The sequence below is a fragment of the Topomyia yanbarensis genome, chromosome 2, assembly GCF_030247195.1.
Source record: "Topomyia yanbarensis strain Yona2022 chromosome 2, ASM3024719v1, whole genome shotgun sequence".
Taxonomy (NCBI): domain Eukaryota; kingdom Metazoa; phylum Arthropoda; class Insecta; order Diptera; family Culicidae; genus Topomyia; species Topomyia yanbarensis.
In genome coordinates this window covers 392,607,167-392,633,616 of record NC_080671.1, presented here as the reverse complement: position 1 = coordinate 392,633,616, position 26,450 = coordinate 392,607,167, and the positions used below count along the sequence as shown (strand labels likewise).

General features: G+C 32.4%; 1 protein-coding gene across 1 annotated transcript in view; it reads right to left on the bottom strand.

The window, feature by feature from the left end:
- Window positions 1–1,125: 1,125 nt before the first annotated feature.
- LOC131684819 (dopamine D2-like receptor) overlaps window positions 1,126–26,450 on the bottom strand; it is a 629,139-nt gene continuing 603,814 nt past the window's right edge. Inside the window, exons 6-8 of the mRNA XM_058967998.1 lie at window positions 12,224–12,476; window positions 3,536–3,756; window positions 1,126–2,900 (exon numbers count right to left, since the gene is read on the bottom strand). Of these exons, the coding sequence (XP_058823981.1) occupies window positions 2,684–2,900; window positions 3,536–3,756; window positions 12,224–12,476 (691 nt within the window). The 3' untranslated portion in view covers window positions 1,126–2,683. The remainder of the gene's footprint in view (window positions 2,901–3,535; window positions 3,757–12,223; window positions 12,477–26,450) is intronic.

Here is a 26,450-nt window from a genome sequence, read left to right as displayed (position 1 = left end):
CATTTTCTTCATTTTCTTCATTTTCTTCATTTTCTTCATTTTCTTCATTTTCTTCATTTTCTTCATTTTCTTCATTTTCTTCATTTTCTTCATTTTCTTCATTTTCTTCATTTTCTTCATTTTCTTCATTTTCTTCATTTTCTTCATTTTCTTCATTTTCTTCATTTTCTTCATTGTCTTCATTTTCTTCATTTTCTTCATTTTCTTCATTTTCTTCATTTTCTTCATTTTCTTCATTTTCTTCATTTTCTTCATTTTCTTCATTTTCTTCATTTTCTTCATTTTCTTCATTTTCTTCATTTTCTTCATTTTCTTCATTTTCTTCATTTTCTTCATTTTCTTCATTTTCTTCATTTTCTTCATTTTCTTCATTTTCTTCATTTTCTTCATTTTCTTCATTTTCTTCATTTTCTTCATTTTCTTCATTTTCTTCATTTTCTTCATTTTCTTCATTTTCTTCATTTTCTTCATTTTCTTCATTTTCTTCATTTTCTTCATTTTCTTCATTTTCTTCATTTTCTTCATTTTCTTCATTTTCTTCATTTTCTTCATTTTCTTCATTTTCTTCATTTTCTTCATTTTCTTCATTTTCTTCATTTTCTTCATTTTCTTCATTTTCTTCATTTTCTTCATTTTCTTCATTTTCTTCATTTTCTTCATTTTCTTCATTTTCTTCATTTTCTTCATTTTCTTCATTTTCTTCATTTTCTTCATTTTCTTCATTTTCTTCATTTGCTTCATTTGCTTCATTTGCTTCATTTTCATCATTTTCTTCATTTTCTTCATTTTCTTCATTTTTTTCATTTTCTTCATTTTCTTCATTTTCTTCATTTTCTTCATTTTCTTCATTTTCTTCATTTTCTTCATTTTCTTCATTTTCTTCATTTTCTTCATTTTCTTCATTTTCTTCATTTTCTTCATTTTCTTCATTTTCTTCATTTTCTTCATTTTCTTCATTTTCTTCATTTTCTTCATTTTCTTCATTTTCTTCATTTTCTTCATTTTCTTCATTTTCTTCATTTTCTTCATTTTCTTCATTTTCTTCATTTTCTTCATTTTCTTCATTTTCTTCATTTTCTTCATTTTCTTCATTTTCTTCATTTTCTTCATTTTATTCATTTTATTCATTTTATTCATACTATTCATTTTATTCAATTTATTTATTTTGTTCATTTTATTTGTTATATTCAATTATTTCGTGTTATTAATTTTATTCGTTTTATTTTTGTTCAATTTATTCATCCTATTAATTCTATTCATTCCTTGTTTTGCCGCGGGTCTTTGTTTTTTTTTCTTAAGGATTTTTATGAACATGTCCAATGGAAAACAGCCAGAGAAATTCACCTTTTTATTGGAAACACCGAGAAAAGGTATGTCCTCAAGCAGGAATCGAACCTGAGATCTCTCAGTCTCTAGTTGTGTGCGTTAACCACTCCGCCATCGAGGAACTGTGATGATGTCATCACATATTCCCAATAGTATCGTGATTACCGCTGCAGCCTCCAATTCCTCCCAATTTACCTATCGATTCATTTTATTTGATTCATTTTATATATTTTATTCATTTTATTCGTTTTATTAATCTTTATAATTTATTTATTCTATTCATTTTATGCTCAATCATTCCTTCTACTTATTTCATCCAATTTGCGAGTGTTCTACTATTTTTTAAATATTGCCAAATTTTTCATTTAATTAGCTAACCTTATTTAATTTATATAAATCATTCTGCTCATTTCATGAACTTAATAACATCCTTTAAAAAAAATTTCGCTTTATTTTTTGAATTTCTTTTATGTCATTGATTTTCTATTATTTTAATTAGTTTTTTCGTGGTATTATTCGTGCCGGGCTCCACCAAGCTTTATTCATTCCACTTATAATAGGGTGTCCACTTCGCATAAGTTCTGCAAACTAATAAATGATCCAACAGTGATATATGTAAAAATGTCTCATCTCACTACAAGGTGGATTAAGTGGTTTTTCAACAACAATAGCTTTTGTTTTCTAGGCAAGATTTTCTCGCAAAATCAATTAAGACTTGTAATTGGGACTCTCATCTTTCATTTTAACACCTACAGTTATAAGCATTATACGTACAACTGAAGTTATTGCTATTAGTCTGATTGATTTCTGATCGAGCAGTGCTGCCAGGACCATTTGCAGTTAACAGTGAAAACTGAAAATTTTTGTACAACTTCAATATCTTGCAATATTATTGGACCCTGATAAAACCCATCAATTTGAATCGTCATCGACTAGCTTTTTCATGCATTTGGACTATTGTAAATCTTCTCGGAGAATTGTATTGAGCAACGAAAGATATAAATTGGGCAGCTTCTAGACTGCGAGGAAAGCACCTATGTTGATTAAAACTGGTTTTATTTTGTTTCTTGACCACAACAGTCCTCAAATTTGACAATTTTGGAACACAGTATGCGCAAGAAAAAGGAAAAAACTATGCAATTACCTATTTAAAAATAATGAATTTCAATAAATTTATTTAGGATTACAGGGTGACACTGAGCATCACGAATCATTCCAGGTTGGAGTCACACCCGTCAGCATAATCGAAACTTAAAGCTACAGTAATCGTGAACACAATAGTAATGAATGAACATTCAAACGCAGAAATGTAGTCAAATGTGTACCTACAGATGAGAAAAGCAAGCACCATGCAACATCAATTACAGCAATAACAATCACAAACAGCACGGTCACACACAGTGTAATTTGTAGTAACATGAACAACTGCTTGGTGGCTAGTAATGTGCAAGAGTGACAAATCAAAACACACGAAATGACACACATACTTTCCGGCTTCTTCCACGACCGTGGCCAACATAAATTCTGTTGATTTATCGTTCACAATCACATGACAATCATCAATGTCAGGGGACCTGTGAAGCGACCAGAGAAATGAATTATAATTCATTTGCCTTCAGCACTGTCTGCTGGATTGTGTGAGGGGGAGAGTGGAGGTGGGAAGACTTTCAAATGATTAAATGGTTGGTTGGGATTGGTTCGCTCCCGACGAGCTTGGTGATTTTGGGGGTGATTCAGACTTTCTTCGTCCTGGAGTTGACATCCAATAAGCAAGTGTTGGTGATTTGCCTTAGGGGAGTGTTTCCTTATTCTAGCGAGTGTAAAATTGTGCCAACCATTTATGCCACCTGCTGCTACTGAAGCCTACATTTATTGCTGTTCATTACCGAATTTAGCTGGTTTCGCAAAATGGTATGAGATTGATGGCAAAATGACAGCTCAGTGGCAAATAAAAAACAAATTTAATGTGTGTGTGCGTGTGATCACAGCATTCGATCATCAGTCATGCAAATGTGTACGATCGCTCAGGACACCGAACATCGCTGCAGCCAATGAAATAGTGTTTTCTAGGGGCAGCACATGGTACACGAGCGTTATGAATGACAGAACACTGATCGACCACACTAAACAGAATGGGGATGAGGTTATGTGTTGGCATGTAAATTTAACGGGAGAGCGCGGGAACGGGATGACACCAAAAAACACCTACCCGGCATTGTCATCGTCTTCCTCGTTGGAACCGGACGCCGTATTCGTTGGCGGCTCGTCCGGAAGGATTTTGCACGAGCCGCTCTTGGTGCTGCCGTCCAGTTGCGTTTCCACCGCAATCTTCGTTTGAGCAATGTTCTCCATCAGACTTCCACCGGCGGTGATTTCCGATATGTGGGGCTTGCGCGCTGCGCGTTGCTTTTTCGCTCGCGTTCGAAGAGCCTGCGGGTGGGAGTGTGGGAGGAGGAAAGATGCAAATATTCAGTTTAATTTGGTAATTTCGATTGATTTAAGTGGATTTTTAAGTACTTAAATTGCCAAATCAGTAATCTAAGAATATACCGCAAATTTTCAAAAGCATTTTCAAAATAATACCGCAGATATACAATAGAACGCAAAATGTCGGACAGATATGCGAACGCACAAGCTAACGAGGTCGTGTGAAGCTCTGCTCGCTCGCCGATTCGGTTTTTTCATGTATTCTTCACCTTTCATTTTTAAGATTATTTTGAATCAGCGGGAAAGATAACAAGGAAAATTATTGACCAAATGAATAAAATCAATGTTTGTTCTCTTCGGAATTGCATTTTCTCCTAGGTGATCTCAGAATTGTTATTTAAAAGCACTTTTAAATATTATTATGGCACTGTAAAATCAAAAATTCATCCAAAATTAAACACATTTTCCAAACATTCTCGAATTAAAGTAGTGATTTCATGTTTCTAATATGTTCAAACATAAAAAACTGAAAAATTAGAAGAGTAGGCATTAAATCAGTGTAGTAAAATGGAAAAACAAATAACAAGCCAAAACGAACAGAAAACCAAAAAGTTAAGGGTTGAAATATAAAAAAAATATTAAAATGGGTCAATAGAAGAATAAATAAATGACAAACAGGAAAGTGACAACTCACCATAGCAAAACTAAGGAAAGGAATAAAAGGTAAAATGAAATAAATCAAAAAGGGGCGATGAAAAATCAAATAGTTTTTGAAATTGAAAAGTAAAAAAAAGAGAGAAGTAAAAGAAAGGAAAGGAAAAATCACGCTCAAAAACGAATTGACCGGCAGCGGAAAAGCAAAAGAAATAAACATTAAAAACAGAAAACTCGGAAAACAAACAAACTAAAAAAGATTAACTGTATCAACAGAAGGATCGAGAACAAAAAACAGAAAACAGAACTCAACCGATAACAAAGAAAACAAAAAAAGACAAGACAAAAACAACAAAAGACCAGATAAAAGAGAAAACGGAAAAATAGCAAAACAGAAATAGAGACAAACCAAAAAAATAAACACAGTGAAGCAGGGAAACATTACGACAAAGACAAACAGAATAAATGGAAAGCAACAAACCAAAAAAAGCAGAAAAATCTGCAAAATGGCCTACAAGAAAACAGACAGAAAAACAGAATAACAGAAAAGCACAATAGACAAATAGAAAATGCAATTAAGAAAAGAAGAGTAGGAATGAAAACAGACTAAATTAAAAAAAAAACAAGGAACCAAACAAAAAAGTCTGTTGAAATGGAGAGAAAATAATATGAAAATCAAAAGCTAGACAAACACTTCTTTGTTGTTGTCATTCTATTTTCACCGTAAATTTTTGTTTATTTTGTGTTTTTGTTTTTATTTGTTCTCGTTTTTTGTTATTTCCGTTTTTCCTTGTTCCTGTTTTTATTAAGTAATCTTTTTCCGGTTCTATTTTCTTTCTGGTGTTCGTTTTGATGTGCGCTCATTTTTAATTCGCTGTTTTCCGTTTCCTGTTTTTTTTCTTTTTCATTTTGTTTTTCTTTGGCCAATTCTTGTATTTCTCAGTTTTTCTCTTATTCTGTTGATCCATTTTTCTGTTCCACAGTCTACATATTTTTGGTTTTTTGATTTTCAAATTTGTTGCTTCTCTGTTTTCTTTTTTTTTCTGGTTTTCTAGACTTCTATTTACCTATTTTTCCCGTCTATCTACTTTTGGTTTTTTGTTAAACTGATTTTCTTTCTTTCGGTTTCTAAGTTTTTCAGTTTGTTGTTTTTCTTGATATTTGCTTATTTGGCGCTGTAAATTTCAAGGTCATTAACTCCATTCTATTATTCTGCTTTTCAGTTTTATCTATTTTCCTCTTTTGTGCATTTAATGTTGTTCTGTTTTGTTTTTTTTTTCTTGTTTAGTTTTCTTTTCTAGTCATTGTTTTTATTTTTCGTTCAAGTTTTAATTTTCTGCTTTTCCGTCTCTATTTATCTAATTTTGGTTCTCCATGTTTTAAAATTGTTTTTCCGTATTCACTGTTTTAGTTTATTTTGTGATTTTGTGCTTGTTTTTCCGTCTTCGTAATTTTTGTTTTTCCTTGTTCCTTTTGTGTTCCTACTTGCTGATCATTTTGTCTGTTCTTTTTTTCCTTTTTCAAGTGTCCGTTCTTCTGCTTCAATGTTTTCTTTTATGTTTTAATGCCCTGTTTCTCGTTCTTCTTTTTTCTGGTTTTGATTTGTTTTTTCTATTTGTTTTTCTTTGGCTCATTTTTCTGTTTTTTTCTAGTTTTGCTCTCATTCTGATACTATTTTCTGTTTTCAAGGTTTATGTTTTTCAGTTGTTGTGCTTCGTTGGTTTTCGAGTGTTAGGTATTTTCAACTTTTCCTTATTTCTATTTGTCTGCTTTTGAGTTTTCTTTTACTGTGCTGCATTTCTGTTTAACTGAATTTCTATTTTTGCATTCGCTCGGTTTTTCTGTTCTTTGAAACATTTTCATTTTCTATGGTTTTCTGTTCATATTTAGATTTTTTGAATGTCTTTTTATACTGTATTTTCCCATTACAATTGTTTTTTCGTTTTAAAGTTTATACGTTTTCTTTTTCCTGTTCATCTGTTACTCATTTTTTCTATTTTCCTGTTCTACTATTCTCTTATTTTATTTTTTGTATTTTCTATTTTTCTATTTTTCTATTTTTCTATTTTTCTATTTTTCTATTTTTCTATTTTTCTATTTTTCTATTTTTCTATTTTTCTATTTTTCTATTTTTCTATTTTTCTATTTTTCTATTTTTCTATTTTTCTATTTTTCTATTTTTCTATTTTTCTATTTTTCTATTTTTCTATTTTTCTATTTTTCTATTTTTCTATTTTTCTATTTTTCTATTTTTCTATTTTTCTATTTTCCTATTTTCCTATTTTTCTATTTTTCTATTTTTCTATTTTTCTATTTTTCTATTTTTCTATTTTTCTATTTTTCTATTTTTCTATTTTTCTATTTTTCTATTTTTCTATTTTTCTATTTTTCTATTTTTCTATTTTTCTATTTTTCTATTTTTCTATTTTTCTATTTTTCTATTTTTCTATTTTTCTATTTTTCTATTTTTCTATTCTTCTATTTTTCTATTTTTCTATTTTTCTATTTTTTTATTTTTCTATTTTTCTATTTTTCTATTTTTCTATTTTTCTATTTTTTTATTCTTCTATTTTTCTATTTTTCTATTTTTCTATTTTTCTATTTTTCTATTTTTCTATTTTTCAATTTTTCTATTTTTCTATTTTTCTATTTTTCTATTTTTCTATTTTTCTATTTTTCTATTTTTCTATTTTTCTATTTTCTATTTTCTATTTTTCTATTTTTCTATTTTTCTATTTTTCTCTTTTTCTATTTTTCTATTTTTCTATTTTTCTATTTTTCTATTTTTCTATTTTTCTATTTTTCTATTTTTCTATTTTTCTATTTTTCTATTTTTCTATTTTTCTATTTTTCTATTTTTCTATTTTTCGATTTTTCTCTTTTTCTATTTTTCTATTTTTCTATATTTCTATTTTCTATTTTTCTATTTTTTTCTGTTTTTCTTTTTTTCTCCTATTCTCCTTTTCTACTTTTCTATTCACTTATTTTTCTATTTTTCTTTTTTTCTATTTCCCTATTTTTTTCATTTTTCTATTTTTTATTTTTATCTACATTTAATTTTTTCCATTTTTCTTCTTTCCCTATTTCTATTGTCTATATTAATATTCCAATGTACTTTTTTTAATTGAACTCTTTTTCCCTTTTTGCCGTTTATCTCTGTTTCTCCTTTCTGCTTCTCTGTTGTTTTGTTTTTTGATTCTCTGTTGTTTGTTGTTTTCCAGTTCTTTGTTTTTCTGTTTCTCTGTTCTTCAATATTTAAATATTTATTTGTCTATTTTGCTGTGTTATATTTTTTTGTTTATTGAGTTTTTCTAGTTTTTCTGTTTTGCCTTTCTCATATAGAAAGGTTATGCAATCACTCTGAAAAACGTCAACCTAATCCCGGCCAAATTTTTTTTTCAACTCGCATAAGGTTTCTGGATTTTAACAGGGGCGTAGTTGATGGTTTACGGAGAGGGGTTACACCCCCCCCCTCTACTGTTCACTCCCCTCCTTTAAAAATCTCCTTAAATCACCGCTCAGACCACCACCTCATACCCCTCCCTTTCAACCCCATCATCTTTAAACCACCACTATATTACAAAGCATACCAATTTAAGCTGGGGAGTCGTTCATTCATGGGACTTTCGCCCTCTTCACATACCCATCCCCGCATGACAAAATGAGTTAGCAAGCAGATAACATTGATCTAATGCTGATTAGGCTAATGGAGTATGATATTTTTTTGTTTCAAGTGTTTCACCGTCGACACGTAGCTCATCAAGTTCGTGGCTGGCATGCCATTGTGTATAAGTGCAAAGTGTACTAAGAATGTAATGGACATTTCCACGATTATGTTGAACATAAAAAGCCTCCGTGCCATAGTTTAGAGAAATGAGAAAGGCACAATTGCACCGCTAGGTGGATTAAAACAGGTTTTTTTTCTTTTTCCTGTTGCTGTTAGTTTTGTTTACTGATTTTTGTTTAATCATCTTCTAGTTTCTTCTGTTTTTCTGACTTGTTTTTCCTGTTTTTAACGTTTACTGATTTTCTGTTATATTGTTTTTGTGTTATAGGTGCATTTTTCTGGTTCTCTGTTCATTTCCTTTTTTCGTTTTATTTAATTTCTTGTTTTTCCGATTCATTTTTCTTTGCTCCTGTTTTCATTATTTTTCTTTTTTTGTTTCTTGTTTTTCGTAAATTATTTTTCTGTTATTTTTGTATTTCTGTTTTTTTTTGTTTTTGTTTATCTTGAAGTCTGCTACTCTATTTTCTGTTGTCCATTCTTTGTTTGTTTGAAAAACAGAAAAATAGAGAATAGAGAACAGAGAAACATAGAAACAAAGAAACAGAGAAACAGAGGAACAGAGGAACAGAGAAACAGAGGAACTGAGAAACAGAGAAACAGAGAAACAGAGAAACAGAGAAACAGAGAAACAGAGAAACAGAGAAACAGAGAAACAGAGAAACAGAGAACCAGAGAAACAGAGAAACAAAGAAACAGAGAAATAGGGAAACAGAGAAACAGAAAAACAGAGAAATAGAGAGACATAGAAGTAGAAAAACAGAGTACAGAAAGACAGAAAACCAGTAAAAGAAATTAACGGAAGAACAGGTAAACAGGAAAACAGAAAAAAACGAAAAAAGAAATACAGAAAAACAGAAAAACAGAAAAACAGAAAAACAGAAAAACAGAAAAACAGAAAAACAGAAAAACAGAAAACAGAAAAACAGAAAAACAGAAAAACAGAAAAACAGAAAAACAGAAAAACAGAAAAACAGAAAAACAGAAAAACAGAAAAACAGAAAAACAGAAAAACAGAAAAACAGAAAAACAGAAAAACAGAAAAACAGAAAAACAGAAAAACAGAAAACAGAAAACAGAAAACAGAAAAACAGAAAATCAGAAAAACAGAAAAACAGAAAAACAGAGAAACAGAAAAACAGAAAAACAGAAAAACAGAAAAACAGAAAAACAGAAAAACAGAAAAACAGAAAAACAGAAAAACAGAAAAACAGAAAACAGAAAAACAGAAAAACAGAAAAACAGAAAAACAGAAAACAGAAAACAGAAAAACAGAAAACAGAAAAACAGAAAAACAGAAAAACAGAAAAACAGAAAAACAGTAAAACAGAAAAACAGAAAAACAGAAAAACAGAAAAACTGAAAAACAGAAAAACAGAAAAACAGAAAAACAGAAAAACAGAAAAACAGAAAAACAGAAAAACAGAAAAACAGAAAAACAGAAAAACAGAAAAACAGAAAAACAGAAAAACAGAAAAACAGAAAAACAGAAAAACAGAAAAACAGAAAAACAGAAAAACAGAAAAACAGAAAAACAGAAAAACAGAAAAACAGAAAAACAGAAAAACAGAAAAACAGAAAAACAGAAAAACAGAAAAACAGAAAAACAGAAAAACAGAAAAACAGAAAAGCAGAAAAACAGAAAAACAGAAAAACAGAAAAACAGAAAAACAGAAAAACAGCAAAACAGAAAAACAGAAAAACAGAAAAACAGAAAAACAGAAAAACAGAAAAACAGAAAAGCAGAAAAACAGAAAAACAGAAAAACAGAAAAACAGAAAAACAGAAAAACAGAAAAACAGAAAAACAGAAAAACAGAAAAACAGAAAAACAGAAAAACAGAAAAACAGAAAAACAGAAAAACAGAAAAACAGAAAAACAGAAAAACAGAAAAACAGAAAAACAGAAAAACAGAAAACAGAAAAACAGAAAAACAGAAAAACAGAAAAACAGAAAAACAGAAAAACAAAAAAACAGAAAAACAGAAAAACAGAAAAACAGAAAAACAGAAAAATAGAAAAACAGAAAAACAGAAAAAACAGAAAAACAGAAAAACAGAAAAACAGAAAAACAGGAAAACAGAAAAACAGAAAAACAGAAAAAACAGAAAAACAGAAAAACAGAAAAACAGAAAAACAGAAAAACAGAAAAACAGAAAAACAGAAAAACAGAAAAACAGAAAAACAGAAAAACAGAAAAACAGAAAAACAAAAAAAAAGAAAAACACAAAAACAGAAAAACAGAAAAACAGAAAAACAGAAAAACAGAAAAACAGAAAAACAGAAAAACAGAAAAACAGAAAAACAGAAAAACAGAAAAACAGAAAAACAGAAAAACAGAAAAACAGAAAAACAGAAAAACAGAAAAACAGAAAAACAGAAAAACAGAAAAACAGAAAAACAGAAAAACAGAAAAACAGAAAAACAGAAAAACAGAAATACAGAAAAACAGGAAAACAGAAAAACAGAAAAACAGAAAAACAGAAAAACAGATAAACAGAAAACAAAAGATAAAAGAAAGACCGAAAACAAAAAAATCGGAAATGCTGGAAAATATTCAAAAAAACAGAAAGAAGATAATCAGATGAACAGAAAAGAGAAAAACCAGAAAACAGTGCGTAGGTAAAAAGAAAAACAGAAAAGCAACGACGCAGGAAAATAAAAATAAAACAGAAAAAACGGAAAATCGGCAACAAACAGGAGAATAAAAAAAAACAAAGTAGATAAGCAAGGAGAACCAGAGAAATAAACAATCATAAGAGTGAAAAACAGAGAAACAGAAAGTAAATAAACTGCAAACAGAAAAACAGAAACGAAAACGGAAAACAGAAAGCAGATAAACAGAAAAATAGAAAATCACAAATAGAGATATACAGAAAACAAAGAAAAACAGAGAAACATAAAAACCCAAAAACCAAACGAAGAGAAAAATAATACAGAAAAAATGCTTGAACATGATAACAGAAAAATTGAAAATTGCAAGAACCGAAAAATACAAACACAGAAAAACGAAACAGAAGAATGGTAAAATAGAAATAATTAATAAAACAAAACAATTAAATCTGTAAAAAAAGAAACCCCGAAAATAGAAACATAGATAATCAGAAAAAGTCCAAGTCCACGTCCAAGTCCAAATCCAAGTCCAAGTCCAAGTCCAAGTCCAACTCCAAGTTCAAGTCTAAATTCAAGTTAAAGAGTTCAAATCTAAATCAGAATCAAAGTCCAGGTCCTAGTCCAAGAACAAGTCTATATCCCTGTCCACATTTAATTTCGAGTCCAGATTTCCAACGCATCCATTCAGTCCATTGTTACATAATATCACCAATCAATTTCCCAGCAACCCTTATAACACGACATATTCTGCATAATAAATAGCCCATTCCAGATCACTATTTGCCCGTACCGTCAGCTTATTTGTCGTAGCGAGGCACTATTCCCACATCGTTTGCCGTGATTCTGAGATTGGAATTGAGCAACAGCAGCAGTTCCAATGGCTGCGACGACGATGACGATAACAACAACGACGGTTATAATGATAGTTTATGAATAATAAAATTTCAATTTCAATATCTCCTCTGCTTCACGTGTGAATTTGGGCAAACGCTTTCTCTGGGAAAATCAACATAATTTTTTACGCTGGCACATTCACAAACAAACTATATTCCACCGCACATCCAGCGAAACCGTGTAGCATAACGATAATAGAATTTGAAATCATAAATAAACCGGTTGCTTCCCTAGCTCTCGAGGATATATGGTTATAAATCTCAGATGGAAGCCGCAGCTACTGCAGTGCAGGTTTTTATTTCTGCTGTTGTTCCTTTTTGGCGGGGACCGGTAGGGAGGGGGACAACTATTGTTTATATTCGGTTCGGGCAAAACTATAAACATACTGGATTATGGCCCGGCAAGCAGTGTCCCATTGCACCGAGATACTGTGTAAATAAATTTGTTTTGTATTTTTTGATAGGCACAGCGAACGTGGACTGAAATAATTTATTGGACGGCGGTGACGGTCGACGCGGGAACTCACCTTAAAAATATTCCAGTATAAAAACACCATTATGATACACGGTATATAAAAACTACTTAGCGACGAGTACACTATAAAATCACTGTTGTAGAAAACGCACAGATCGGGTACCCGATCCGGGGTATTGTTTAGTCCTAGCACGATCGGCGAACCGATTGCCGCCGAGATCGCCCACACCAGCAGGATCGTCAGACACACCCGCCGGCTGTTTTTGTGCTTCGCGTACTTGATCGGCTGCGTCACGGCGATGTATCTGGAACAAATAGGATGATACAAATTAGATTTCTGGTGGCAGGAAGTTTAAATTGTTGGTAGATAATTGTATATGTTAGCTAATGTTCTTTTTAATTTTAGATTCTCGATAGGACACTAGAATATAACAAGGACCTCAAGGATAAAATCAACGTTATTTAGAGAGATCATCTTAGTTACCAACCAGAAGACCAGTGCTATCAAAGCCCGTAACACGTAAATCTTAAAAGAGCATATGTTCCCGGTGAAAAATCATGGAACGGGTTGTGCCACTTTGCTCTCTAGCATACAGCAACATCGGATTCGCTGAACCAGATTTGATTCCCGCTTACTAAGTACCTAAACACATATTTCAGAGCTATCAAGGTGGAGCACGCTGTAAGTGGAGAACGTGTTCAACAATCGGGTGTGGAAGCCAACGGGGTGCACAACAGCAAGTGAGGGTGCGCTCGCTATTGCCGACCTACTCAGAGCTACCCAGCTGACTGCAAATGACGTTCCGGTTTGCTGCAAGCTGGCGCAACACCGCAGACAGACACCAGGGCCCGGATTGCTAGACTGCTGTTTAAAACACCACAAATGTTTGTCCCACCGCAGCTTTCCTCTCAGTTGAACAGGTATTTTATTTGACAACCGGAAAGGTTACCCCAAGGTACAGTGCGGAATGTGCTATTAAAATAACATGATACTGCGAGTGTAAACGAAATACCAAATTTAATGCTCAAGTTTCTACATTCGAATTAAGAAAATGGCTGAGTAAAATTGAATTATAAAATGATTAAAAACTTACGGTGATTTTATTACCTGCTAATTAAAGCCAGGTTAGGAATTTCCAAGATCCAACAAGCAGCATCCATCAAATTAGGGTTATGATCCTCAATCAGTCAACCAAATCTCTAGCTAATTCGTCCCAAAGGTCTACTCTCGTCAATTAACCCTTGCTCTCACGAAATTGTCCCTTCCGAAGCAGCTCGTTGCTAATTAGCCCCGCACCACGTGTGAATAATTTCCATTCGTGTCACCGACTGGGAGAAAGAGAGATTGAGGAGATGAGGAGCGCAAAGTTTCCAGCCAAGAACAGACTTCTGACGAGTCGATCGATCAATCCCCGGACGTCCAGCTCCAAGGGGGGGGGGGGGGGGGGGGGGGGGGGGGGGGGTAAAGTGTAGGGCATAAGAAGTCAGAATAGGAGCGGCCCCAAAAAGCAGCAGCGGTGGCTGGTACATTACTCTTTCAACTCGGACAACCGAAAGCTGCTCGTTTTGTCGTGGATCTTGAACCGGCATGTCGGCTGAGGGAAACTGAGAAATTATTTGGAAGAAATATTAAAACAATCAATCATAATCATCGGTCCCAGGGGACTGCCTTCCGGCCCGGTGGCAATTTATCATTCTTTTCCATCGGAGTGGCGTCGCTTGTTGATACTGAGTTTGATGCGATAGAAGAACTACAATTTTTTTTTTGTTCTTGTTGGCTGATCTGGGGAAATAGGTCTCAAGTGGAAAAGTTGAGGGCTGAGAAAATTAATGAACAATTAGGAATGCGATAATGTCACCGAATGGGCAGGTGCAGGGTGCCTTTGAAGTAACTTTTTCGATGGGTATTTACCGTTTTGGATGGCTTAATGTGGAGCAGCAGGTGCGTGGTGATGGCTCGTATACTTGAAAATAACGGTAGAAAAAGATTTTATTTGGCATCATATCATATATTACAGTGATCACACTGCAGTTATGCAATTACTTGGGATGGGAGGAAAAGCATCAGGGCACCTTACGATTGGACTACTGGATGATAGAGTGGATTGCCAACCTGATTCACGTGGAGGAAAATTCTCGTTGCCTCCTAAAGGTCTGAAATGAGTGAGACGCACCTTTCTAACAAACAAACCATCAGGCGGGTCAAAGCTGCTAGGCGAAATTCTTTATTGTGTGGCCGGGTATTATTGTTGGAAGGAGATTTTTTGCTCCCGTGGAATGCGCGTAAACGCTTCTGTTTACGGGTCCGTATTTTGACCATTTGTTCACAGCAATAACATGAAAGGTCAGTCTACTGTAAGTCTAGCCGACTCCACTGATAATGCCTTGAACTGATTGTGGCTTTCTACTACATAATACACATACATAAATAAGAAAAAGATTTTATTTGGCACCCCAACTACACGGATAACTGTGATGAGCAATCACATTACTACGATACGAAATAGTGTGTGTATAATTGTTTTTAATTTTTCTTGTATATTTTAATGGCTAGCATCCGAATCATGGTAACCCACATTTTTTCCGATATTGACTTTTTACAGCTTTTAATAGTTCTAATTAATCCACGTGTACTGTCAGTTAAGAAATGTGAAGTTTTTTCTAGCTTATTATATTTCTTTTAAAAGAAAAGAATAGAACTCGTTCAAACTGCCAATATTTTTTTCAATGCCCGGAGAGTTTAAATCAATCGACTCAGCTCGACGATTTGAAACAATGTGTGACTTAAAACAATGGTCAATTAATATTAAATTTAATTATTATGTTGATTTTTACCCTAGAATGCCTTTTTCGCTCAAATATGTTAATTATTTCAAGGATTCTTTTTTAAAAGAACAAAAAAAATTCAAAACATAATGTAAATCAATTGTTCATTTATTACTTTTTCAAATTTCAAAAACTAAAATTGGAATCGGACGAAAGATATTTCGGCAATCCTAGTTATCGCAACAACGTCTTGGTAAAACATGATTTAGAAAATATTCACGTTTAAAGTTTCGCGCAACGCCCTCTGCTCACGTCAAGAAGCAAGATGAACAGCACTATAACATTGCTTCTACTGCTTAGACCTCTATAAAGATTTCAGACACTTTGTTAAGAATTTATACTTTAAGATAAAAGAATAAAAAGTTCGACTTTTTGAGCGACCTTATAATATATAAACTCTTAACGAAATAGTCCGAAACCCAATAATAGGCTCATTACCATACATGTAAATAAGCAAATCAATTGTAAAAAAATATTTACCATTTCATTACCAGAAGGAAAGCCAGGGCGACGTTCAAATCCTTCAATTCATTAAATTCATTATATTCATTAAATTCATTAAATTCATTAAATTCATTAAATTCATTAAATTCATTAAATTCATTAAATTCATTAAATTCATTAAATTCATTAAATTCATTAAATTCATTAAATTCATTAAATTCATTAAATTCATTAAATTCATTAAATTCATTAAATTCATTAAATTCATTAAATTCATTAAATTCATTAAATTCATTAAATTCATTAAATTCATTAAATTCATTAAATTCATTAAATTCATTAAATTCATTAAATTCATTAAATTCATTAAATTCATTAAATTCATTAAATTCATTAAATTCATTAAATTCATTAAATTCATTAAATTCATTAAATTCATTAAATTCATTAAATTCATTAAATTCATTAAATTCATTAAATTCATTAAATTCATTAAATTCATTAAATTCATTAAATTCATTAAATTCATTAAATTCATTAAATTCATTAAATTCATTAAATTCATCAAATTCATTAAATTCATTAAATTCATTAAATTCATTAAATTCATTAAATTCATTAAATTCATTAAATTCATTAAATTCATTAAATTCATTAAATTCATTAAATTCATCAAATTCATTAAATTCATTAAATTCATTAAATTCATTAAATTCATTAAATTCATTAAATTCATTAAATTCATTAAATTCATTAAATTCATTAAATTCATTAAATTCATTAAATTCATTAAATTCATTAAATTCATTAAATTCATTAAATTCATTAAATTCATTAAATTCATTAAATTCATTAAATTCATTAAATTCATTAAATTCATTAAATTCATTAAATTCATTAAATTCATTAAATTCATTAAATTCATTAAATTCATTAAATTCATTAAATTCATTAAATTCATTAAATTCATTAAATTCATTAAATTCATGAAATTCATGAAATTCATTAAATTCATTAAATTCATTAAATTCATTAAATTCATGAAATTCATGAAATTCATGAAATTCATGAAATTCATTAAATTCATTAAATTCATTAAATTCATGAAATTCATTAAATTCATTAAATTCATTAAATTCATTAAATTCATTAAATTCATTAAATTCATTAAATTCATTAAATTCATTAAATTCATTAAATTCATTAAATTCATTAAATTCATTAAATTCATTAAATTCATTAAATTCATTAAATTCATTAAATTCATTAAATTCATTAAATTCATTAAATTCATTAAATTCATTAAATTCATTAAATTCATTAAATTCATTAAATTCATTAAATTCATTAAATTCATTAAATTCATTAAATTCATTAAATTCATTAAATTCATTAAATTCATTAAATTCATTAAATTCATTAAATTCATTAAATTCATTAAATTCATTAAATTCATTAAATTCATTAAATTCATTAAATTCATTAAATTCATTAAATTCATTAAATTCATTAAATTCATTAAATTCATTAAATTCATTAAATTCATTAAATTCATTAAATTCATTAAATTCATTAAATTCATTAAATTCATTAAATTCATTAAATTCATTAAATTCATTAAATTCATTAAATTCATTAAATTCATTAAATTCATTAAATTCATTAAATTCATTAAATTCATTAAATTCATTAAATTCATTAAATTCATTAAATTCATTAAATTCATTAAATTCATTAAATTCATTAAATTCATTAAATTCATTAAATTCATTAAATTCATTAAATTCATTAAATTCATTAAATTCATTAAATTCATTAAATTCATTAAATTCATTAAATTCATTAAATTCATTAAATTCATTAAATTCATTAAATTCATTAAATTCATTAAATTCATTAAATTCATTAAATTCATTAAATTCATTAAATTCATTAAATTCATTAAATTCATTAAATTCATTAAATTCATTAAATTCATTAAATTCATTAAATTCATTAAATTCATTAAATTCATTAAATTCATTAAATTCATTAAATTCATTAAATTCATTAAATTCATTAAATTCATTAAATTCATTAAATTCATTAAATTCATTAAATTCATTAAATTCATTAAATTCATTAAATTCATTAAATTCATTAAATTCATTAAATTCATTAAATTCATTAAATTCATTAAATTCATTAAATTCATTAAATTCATTAAATTCATTAAATTCATTAAATTCATTAAATTCATTAAATTCATTAAATTCATTAAATTCATTAAATTCATTAAATTCATTAAATTCATTAAATTCATTAAATTCATTAAATTCATTAAATTCATTAAATTCATTAAATTCATTAAATTCATTAAATTCATTAAATTCATTAAATTCATTAAATTCATTAAATTCATTAAATTCATTAATTTCATTAAATTCATTAAATTCATTAAATTCATTAAATTCATTAAATTCATTAAATTCATTAAATTCATTAAATTCATTAAATTCATTAAATTCATTAAATTCATTAAATTCATTAAATTCATTAAATTCATTAAATTCATTAAATTCATTAAATTCATTAAATTCATTAAATTCATTAAATTCATTAAATTCATTAAATTCATTAAATTCATTAAATTCATTAAATTCATTAAATTCATTAAATTCATTAAATTCATTAAATTCATTAAATTCATTAAATTCATTTGATTCATATAGCTAATTTAATTCATTTGATTCATTTAATTCATTTAGTTTATTTAAATCATTTAATTCATTCAATTAACTTTATTTATTTAAAGTATTTAATTAATATAGTTCATTAACTTTTTTTTATTCGTTTCCATTAGTTAATAGGCACAAATACGTTGGCTTTGCGGCGCCAAATTCTTTTTTTGAACATTTTGGATATCTTAAAACTAGGAGGTTACAATGTAGAAGTATGTTTTTTATATAAAGAGACAAATTTTACAGTTATCTAAAAACTAGAAATACAATTCAATATATAAGAGTGGGAACAATAGTGTTTTTTAAGCAAATTTTAAACAATCTTAAAACTAGGAATCAAGAGGGGAAACATAAGTTTTTTTTTACGAAAAATTTTACAGCTAGTTTACAACTAAGAATACAGAATACAAATTTTATTTATTTCCAACATCGGTATAGCATCAGTTGCTTCAGGGACAGGACATGATGGCAGATAAAGAAGACCAATCTTGCAACTTTCAGGCAAACGGGAGATCAGCGACACGAAATAAAGCGTCATGCTACTATGATATCAAGAACCGAGTTGATGGGTGAAATTCATCGGACCCACGGCGAATCGGGTGGCTTTCGTTAAAAGTTTATGCAGGCGTGATAAAAGCTACTGTGGTTACATAATGGCATTCTGGTACTGGTCGGCTCCACAAGGCAGGACAGGGAACTTCTAATAATGAGAAATAAAAGTGAGGTGCTAAATTAGGATATTTATCGCTTTTATGAAATTGTAAATAAGGGACATATAGGGGAGATCGCGATTGGCTAGCATATCGCTGACTGGGACATTGGGTGGTCTACCTCGGGCCCGAAGGGAATCCATTAACTGAGACCTGGCCTCACAATACTCGGCGCAAACCCAGACAACGTGCTCGATGTCGTGATAACCCTCGTCACAAGCGCACAGACTACTCTCCGTAAGCGCAATACGCCGCAAATGCACATCCAACGTGTAGTGGTTAGACATGAGCCGGGACATTACACGAATGAAGTCCCAACCCACATCCATCCCCCTGAACCATGGCTTCGTTGGTACCTTCGGGATAATGGAATGCAGCCCAATCGTCCAAGTTCCCCATTGCTCCACGAGGTTTGCCAACTGTTGAGTGTCTTCTGGTGACAGATGCTGAAAAATTCGTTGAAGCAAATTGGTCTTTCATAGATGTCACCATTTAATGCGCCCACATTTGCTTAAGAATCAGCTCATTCCCCGGGATAAAGCAATGAGAGGGACCGAAACAAAGGTAATCTGGTAAGATTTTTCAGATAACGTGTACAAGGACTCCCGTATCTTCCCCAGAAAATATGGGAATTGTTTTTTGGGCTTCATCGTACGAATAGCCTCGATAGAGCTGAGGCTGTCCGAGATGATGAAGTAGTGATCTGTGGGCAGAGTGTCGATGATCCCAAGGGTATACTGAATAGCAGCTAATTCTGTGACGTAAACTGAAGCTTGAATGAAGCGATGATAGTATTATTGAAGATACCGAAGCCAGTGGACCCATTGAGATTTGATCCGTCAGTGTAGAACATTTTGTCACAGTCGACTTCTCGGAATTTATTATAAATTATATTGGGGATCACTTGTGGGAGTATGTGATCCAGTATTCCACGAATCTCTTCCTTCATGGATGTATTGAATCACACGTGGTGTAAACGTGATATGTAACTTATATTCAGGGGAAAGGAATCTAAGAAGCAGCGACCGACCGGGGGAAAGGGAAATGAAAAAAAAATATTTAGCTTATATAGCGGCGTGTCCGGCTATTCCACTATTCACTTTACCAGCCTAGGCACCGGCGAACAAAGACTGCCTCTAACCAATGCACAATGGGAAAAAACGAAGAAAAAAATACATTTAAATCAGTAACTTTGAAACACCTCATCGGAACATCATCACTTGTACCATTTTTGAAAGACGGAAATCTGAAAATTCAAATGGCTTCATTCTTAAATTGGGCAAAATACGGGAAGTACGGGTTTTGTGGTATTTAAACCCCAAAATCACCTATTTTTAGTAAAAAACCTTATATCTCTGATCCACGCTGGAAATCATACATAACTTGTACTGATTATTACGTAAAAAAACTCAGGAAGCTAATGAAAGTATTTCCATCTTGGGCAGTATACGGGAAGTTGGGGATTTGGGATCTTTTAAATTAGAAATCTTATTGTATTAATCAATTCCTGAATCGCTATTATTTACTAACGAAGTCGTATGTAAAATATCATCTATGATGAAAAAAGTCAGTAAATTAACTGAGGTAGTTTGATTTTAAATATAAAATGGGAAGGGTTTCGGGACACTTGAGTCCCAAAATCCCCTATTTAAAAAAAAAAAAAAACAATTTACATCTCTGATTCGCGCTGGAAATCATACATGACTTGTACTGATTATTACGAAGACAAACCTCAGGAAATTAATAAAAGTATTTTCATCTTGGGCGGAATACGGGAAGTTGGGGTTTTTGGACATTTTGTCGTTCGTATTACAGTATTTCAACTATTCTTGGTATTGTTTGTTTGAGGTTTGTGTACGTAATAATAGTAACAATTCATGTATGATTTCCAGTGTGAATAAGAGATGTAAACTGTTTTATAAAAACCTGTTTTAATCCACCTATTGGTGCAATTGTGCCATTCTCATTTGTCCAAACTACGATTTCATGGCTGGTTATGTTCAATACGACGGTGGAAATGAATATTACATATTCAGTACGATTTGCACATACATACAATGGATCGACAGCCACGATCTTGAGATGCTATGTGTCGACACTGATACATCGCTCGAAACCAGCGGCGGATCAAGGAAGAGGATCCGGCGGGTCCGGACCCTGCCGAAAATTTTCAACTTGTTAAGAAATTTTAAATTAGTTTCAATTTTAAAGTAGCAAACTCCTACCTACGGCTAAATAAGTTAAAAAATCGGGTTTAGGTTGACGATTTTTAGAGTGATTGGATAACCTTTCTATATGAGAAAGGCAAAAAAGGTGCAAAGTCCAAAAAAGTCAAATTCAGCCAAAAAAAATTATTTCGATATTTTATCAAATCTCAACGTTTCATGCATTTTAAAGTCATTTGGCATCAAAAATGCAGATTCGATTTTGAAATTTTTCCTTACTCCCCCCTTTGAGAATTCTTCATTTTAGTTTATATGGGAATTTGCTGTGAGGACGCACTCTTCAACCCATAACTCTGGAACCGGAAGTCCAACCAATAAAAAAATCAATAGCTGATGGGATGTACCTTTCATTTGAGACTAAGTTTGTTCAAATCGGTCCAGCCATCTCTGAGAAACAGAGGTGACATTTTTTTCCACATACGCACACACACATACATACACACACAGACATTTTTCGATCTCGACGAACTGAGTCGAATGGCATATGACATTCGGCCCTCCGGGCCGGGATTAGGTTGACGATTTTTAGAGTGATTGCATAACCTTTCTATATGAAAAAGGCAAAAATATTTGTTTTTTCTCAACCACAAATGATTAACGCCAGCTGCATCGGAATAAACCAAAAAATGATACATTGTATTGGGACCCAACTAGAAATCTAGTTTAAATTTATTTATTTAAGTTAAAAATAAATTAAATGTAGCTGAGTTGTTCTTAATTTAATTTTGATTTCTTGGAATCTATGGCATATTTTATTATGATAGTACTTAAATAAGGTTATCCATTGTATAACAGAATAACTAAAGTCAGTTTAATGCATAATCCAACTTAACACGCAAACCAAGATCGCACATGTAACGTAATAGTCTTTTAGTGTAACGTAACAGTTCGAACATGTATGCTTTAACACGAGCCAAAAAAAAAAATTTTCAGCGGTTTCGACATTTTGTTTTCAGCTTTCATCCTAAAGCTTGGAAAATATGTAACATTTGTTAAAAATAGTTCACTAGGAGAGCAGACAGTGTAAGGCAACTTCGAAAGCTGCTTCCAAGATTATGTAACGTAACAGCCCATGCTTAGACGTTCTTAACTCACAAATAACATAGCATACAAAAAATTTTATATTTAAATAAAATCTCATCAAATGAGCATACGTTCAGGTGGTTGTATAATTAATAACAGAAATATGTAATATCAGGGATATTCATTCCGAAATAACCGTCTGAATGTAACGTAATAGTTCGCAATTTGGTCCATATGATCACATTTGAGTTAGTTTACTATTAAAATTACTTAGTCGTTGACATAGTTCATCCACTAGTCAAGTCCCCAGTGTAATCGAGATAGCGTTAAAACTCGTTTTAACTCGTAGTGTGAACGTAATACTAGGCGCTCCCTTTTGACAGCTCTGCCTGAAATAAGCTTCCAAATTTCGGATTTTCCTCGTCGCTTTCGAAAGATTTTCCGAAAATTCGCGTTGATTTATTTATAGAAATCGTACATTTCACGAAAATCGAATACGAAAACACGTGTACATGTTTTCGATCAGATGGGGTCAAAATAAAGTGATTTTGTACAGTATAAACGGAACTTATTGGTATTTAAAACAGCTGGCAGAAAACGAGACCCCAGTATTGAAAACATTAGAAATACTCTACTTCAAAAATTGAATATTTGGTTCGTAATGGCCCCGGTGGTTGAGTGGCAAGCTTGACCGCCACCCATCCCAGTTGGTCTGGGTTCAATCCCAGCCGAGGTTGTTGAGGTTTTTCTGAGGTGAAAAAATCTCTAGTCAAGTCTTCCTTCGGAAGGGTGATGGGGCGATATTTAATCCAGATAGTGGAGTCACCTCTCTGGTGTCAGTCTTTGGTTTCGTAGCGAAAAGGCTGATAAAAAAAACTAGAACATGAAAAATAATCTCAGCCCTATACTTACTGACAAATCTAGAGAAAATTTTCAATAGGACGTAAGTAACATTGAGAGCCTCTCTTTGTTTACTTTCTCTTTCGTTTATTACGACGTCATTACAACACTTTGCACTATTTTTTCAGTACATATCGAAAGCCGACGGTTTTTACTAGAATATTATGCAAAGAGTAGAGTAGTAAATGTTGAAATGGCCGAGTAATGCACAGAAGAGAAAGACCCCAAAGAGAATCTCTCATTGTTACTTACGTCCTATTCTAAATTTTCTCTAGAAATATCCTCCTACCGTGATACTTGTGGAGTGCGCAGTAGTAGATACGGCCTCTAGCAAAAGCAAGTATCGGACTAACATTCCTTCTCTTTTCTACCGCGATCTACGTTAGGGCCTATCCGGCGCCGGTATTGTACATACTTCTGTACACGTCTATACGTGTGGTCAAGTCGGCTGCCCCATTCTGATGAGATGAAATCAAAACTTTAACCCCAATTTACAAAAGATGGTGTGGTATTTAGAATACAGGCAAGCCGTTCAACATATATAGAATATTCAGAAAGTTCACCTAAGGGCCGGTTTCTTCACCCGCGCTTATTGCCTAAGCCAGGTTTAGACGTACTGGTGAACCTGTTTTAAAAGTTAAGCGAGGGTGAAGAAGTCGATCACAAGAGTTGTCTATTGTCAATAAATGGTGCATCCAAACTTTGAAAACATAAATTTCTTGCATCATCATTCCAGAAATCAGAAAAAAATTAGGGCATACATTCGCTGACAAATCGTACACATTCCAGTCTATGTAAGCATATTTATTTGTTCATGAAATGGAAGATAAACTTCATTAAAAAGTAACAGACTGTCCTCTATCTGTGCCTTTGCCTGCTAATAGTATCCGATATAATGAGACCATAACCATCTGCAACAGTTCTATGTAGCCATTGACGCCATTGAAAATTCTTTAACATTAAATGGCAACCCTCGTTGCCAATTCCGATGCCGGTTTCGATAAGGTGTTGGGTAGTTGTATATATTTCTAAACGATAGACAGTTTGTTTTTCCTCCCAAACGGCCACGGCTAGCCAAATCAGAATTTGTCGAACCACCGCAACCGAATAAAAAAGTTTTCGAATTGCCAGATTAGCTAACATCAGCTGCACAACACTATTCGCGGCTTCGAAGTTCGAAACAGCTCTTACCGGAAGGAGCGCTCTGTAGAAAGCGACCGGAATCGGCAGCCAGCGTGCTTCGTTGGGATTTTAATTGTCCTTAATGCTATGAAAGTCGCAACTTTTATCGTAGGCAGCGTATCGTACACAAAGCAGCCAACATGGCGGATAATGAGTATGGGTAATAATTGTAATAACAGTAATAATAATAATAGTATTAAAAGTTGTGATGTTGTTGGCGAGCCAATTACGACGTTTGAAGCGGGGATGAATAAAAGATGAAAACGTTTGCGTACCGGAAGCCGAAGCGCACGGTTTCCTCGTTTGATGGGCTGTATTGTTAGCATATTTACGAAGCGCTTGATATGGTAATCAGGTGGAGAAAATTTACTTGGCAGCAAATTATGCAGTTTATGTCCGCCATATGACAGATAGCTTTTGAGAGGAAATCCTTCATATTGCGGAGTAACTGTGACGAATAAGTTTGTTTCGTAAATGGAGGTTTCAGTGTTCGACTGAAAGCATCAATTTAGGAAGAGACCCAATTTTGAACATTCCACCAGTTTCTAATACACATCATTTTCCAAACGAATCCAATTGTGCCATCTGGAACATTATGTAAAATGTTCCGTCAGACCCCGCCTAAACGAACCCTTCTGTTCCAGTGAGAACAAATTATACCGACATGTTCGACATTAGATTCTATATCTCAGTTTCGGAAAATTTAGGGGACCGGCTGGAAAGTTTTCCTTTCGAAAACCATGCCGCCAGTAAAGGACAAATGGGACGACATCGGCCATGATGGGAGTTTGCTTCCCATGATTGATACGTAAGACTTTCCGCGATCAAACATATGCATATGTACATAGCCACACAAAACACCCTGAAAGGTGATTTAGGATTCGAAGAAGCCCGACTCTCGACTATTCATTTGTTAGCTGTCTTGCGGCTTTGTTCGTGTTTTATTTTGGAAAGGCTTTTTATTGATTGTCGCCTTCACGAGGGATTTCCCCCTGTCACGGCGATAGAAGAATATCAACGCTTTGTTACAACCGGCTCAATGGAGCTGTCAACGCGTGAAAGACTTTAGCGTGGCATTCTGAAGGGATGAGAAAGCAGGCTTTGCCGGACGAACAATTGAGCTTTTAGCTGTTTGCCAACACCCCCAGAGGAAATAGACTTGCTGATCGGACTGACAGCAGGCGTATATTGATTATTTATTTTGGCGAAACTTCAAGCTTGATTTATTGTTACACTATGATGACAGCGAGGTGAGATGTTTGCGAAATAATTATCCAAATGATACTAAGGCTTTAATTTCAATAGTAAAATACATTGAAAGACTTCCTGTTTGTGTGCCGATCAAAACTATAGAGGTTATTACTTCGTTAAAGCTTATCAGCAACCAACCTCAATGTTCCGAATATTGGTATTTAAATTGTCCTTCTCCACGGCACAGCAAGTTTTTCCAATTCAATTTCGCCTGAAAATCGTTTCGCTCCAACTGATATTACTCAAGCAAATTAAATTCCAATTAAAACATTTTGTGTGCTCCGAACCGTGCTCTCTGCTGCTTAACAGGCACTACTCGACCTTGCGGCCCAATTCTTCGGAAATAGGATTCCCCAAACCGAAAACGCTATTTTTTGTCTGTATTGTCTGTTCGGAAAATTTGCGCTCATGCATGCAGCATGCTACAGATCGTTCAGGAGGATAGCAGCTCGGTGACATTAACAGGACCAGTGGAACTGGGTGGAACAATATCTGCCGGGGATTTACATTGGATCGCCCCTGTCTCCTCCAGTGCGCGGTGGATACGTATCAGATACTACTTTGTACAAGAGCCCCCCACAAGCAAGGGACCACCACAATTGAATACGACAGTTGTAGACAACCGGACCGAACAATGGAGCGAACGTGCAGAACCGATATTTCGGTCTACGGGTACATGTAACCGGTTGACGATGCACAAACAACGGGCCCAAAAATACAACATCACCATGTGACAAAAAGCCCCCACAACTCCAATCTGTCCTGTTCACAATTCAGGACCTGGATCAGGTTACGAAATAACTGTTTGTCGTACAAAACCAGTCTGCCAATCGGCCTACGGCGGGGTGATTCCTCCTATCATTTGTCCTAGCAAAAATTGAATACACCCGGCCGGCCGTGTGGCTCTACAGTTGTCCCGAAAATGGTCCACTCGCTGGGCTGGTTGCGGGAGGAGGAGAAAACCGGAGCGTAATTGGTTTGCAGTAAGCCGAAGCGAG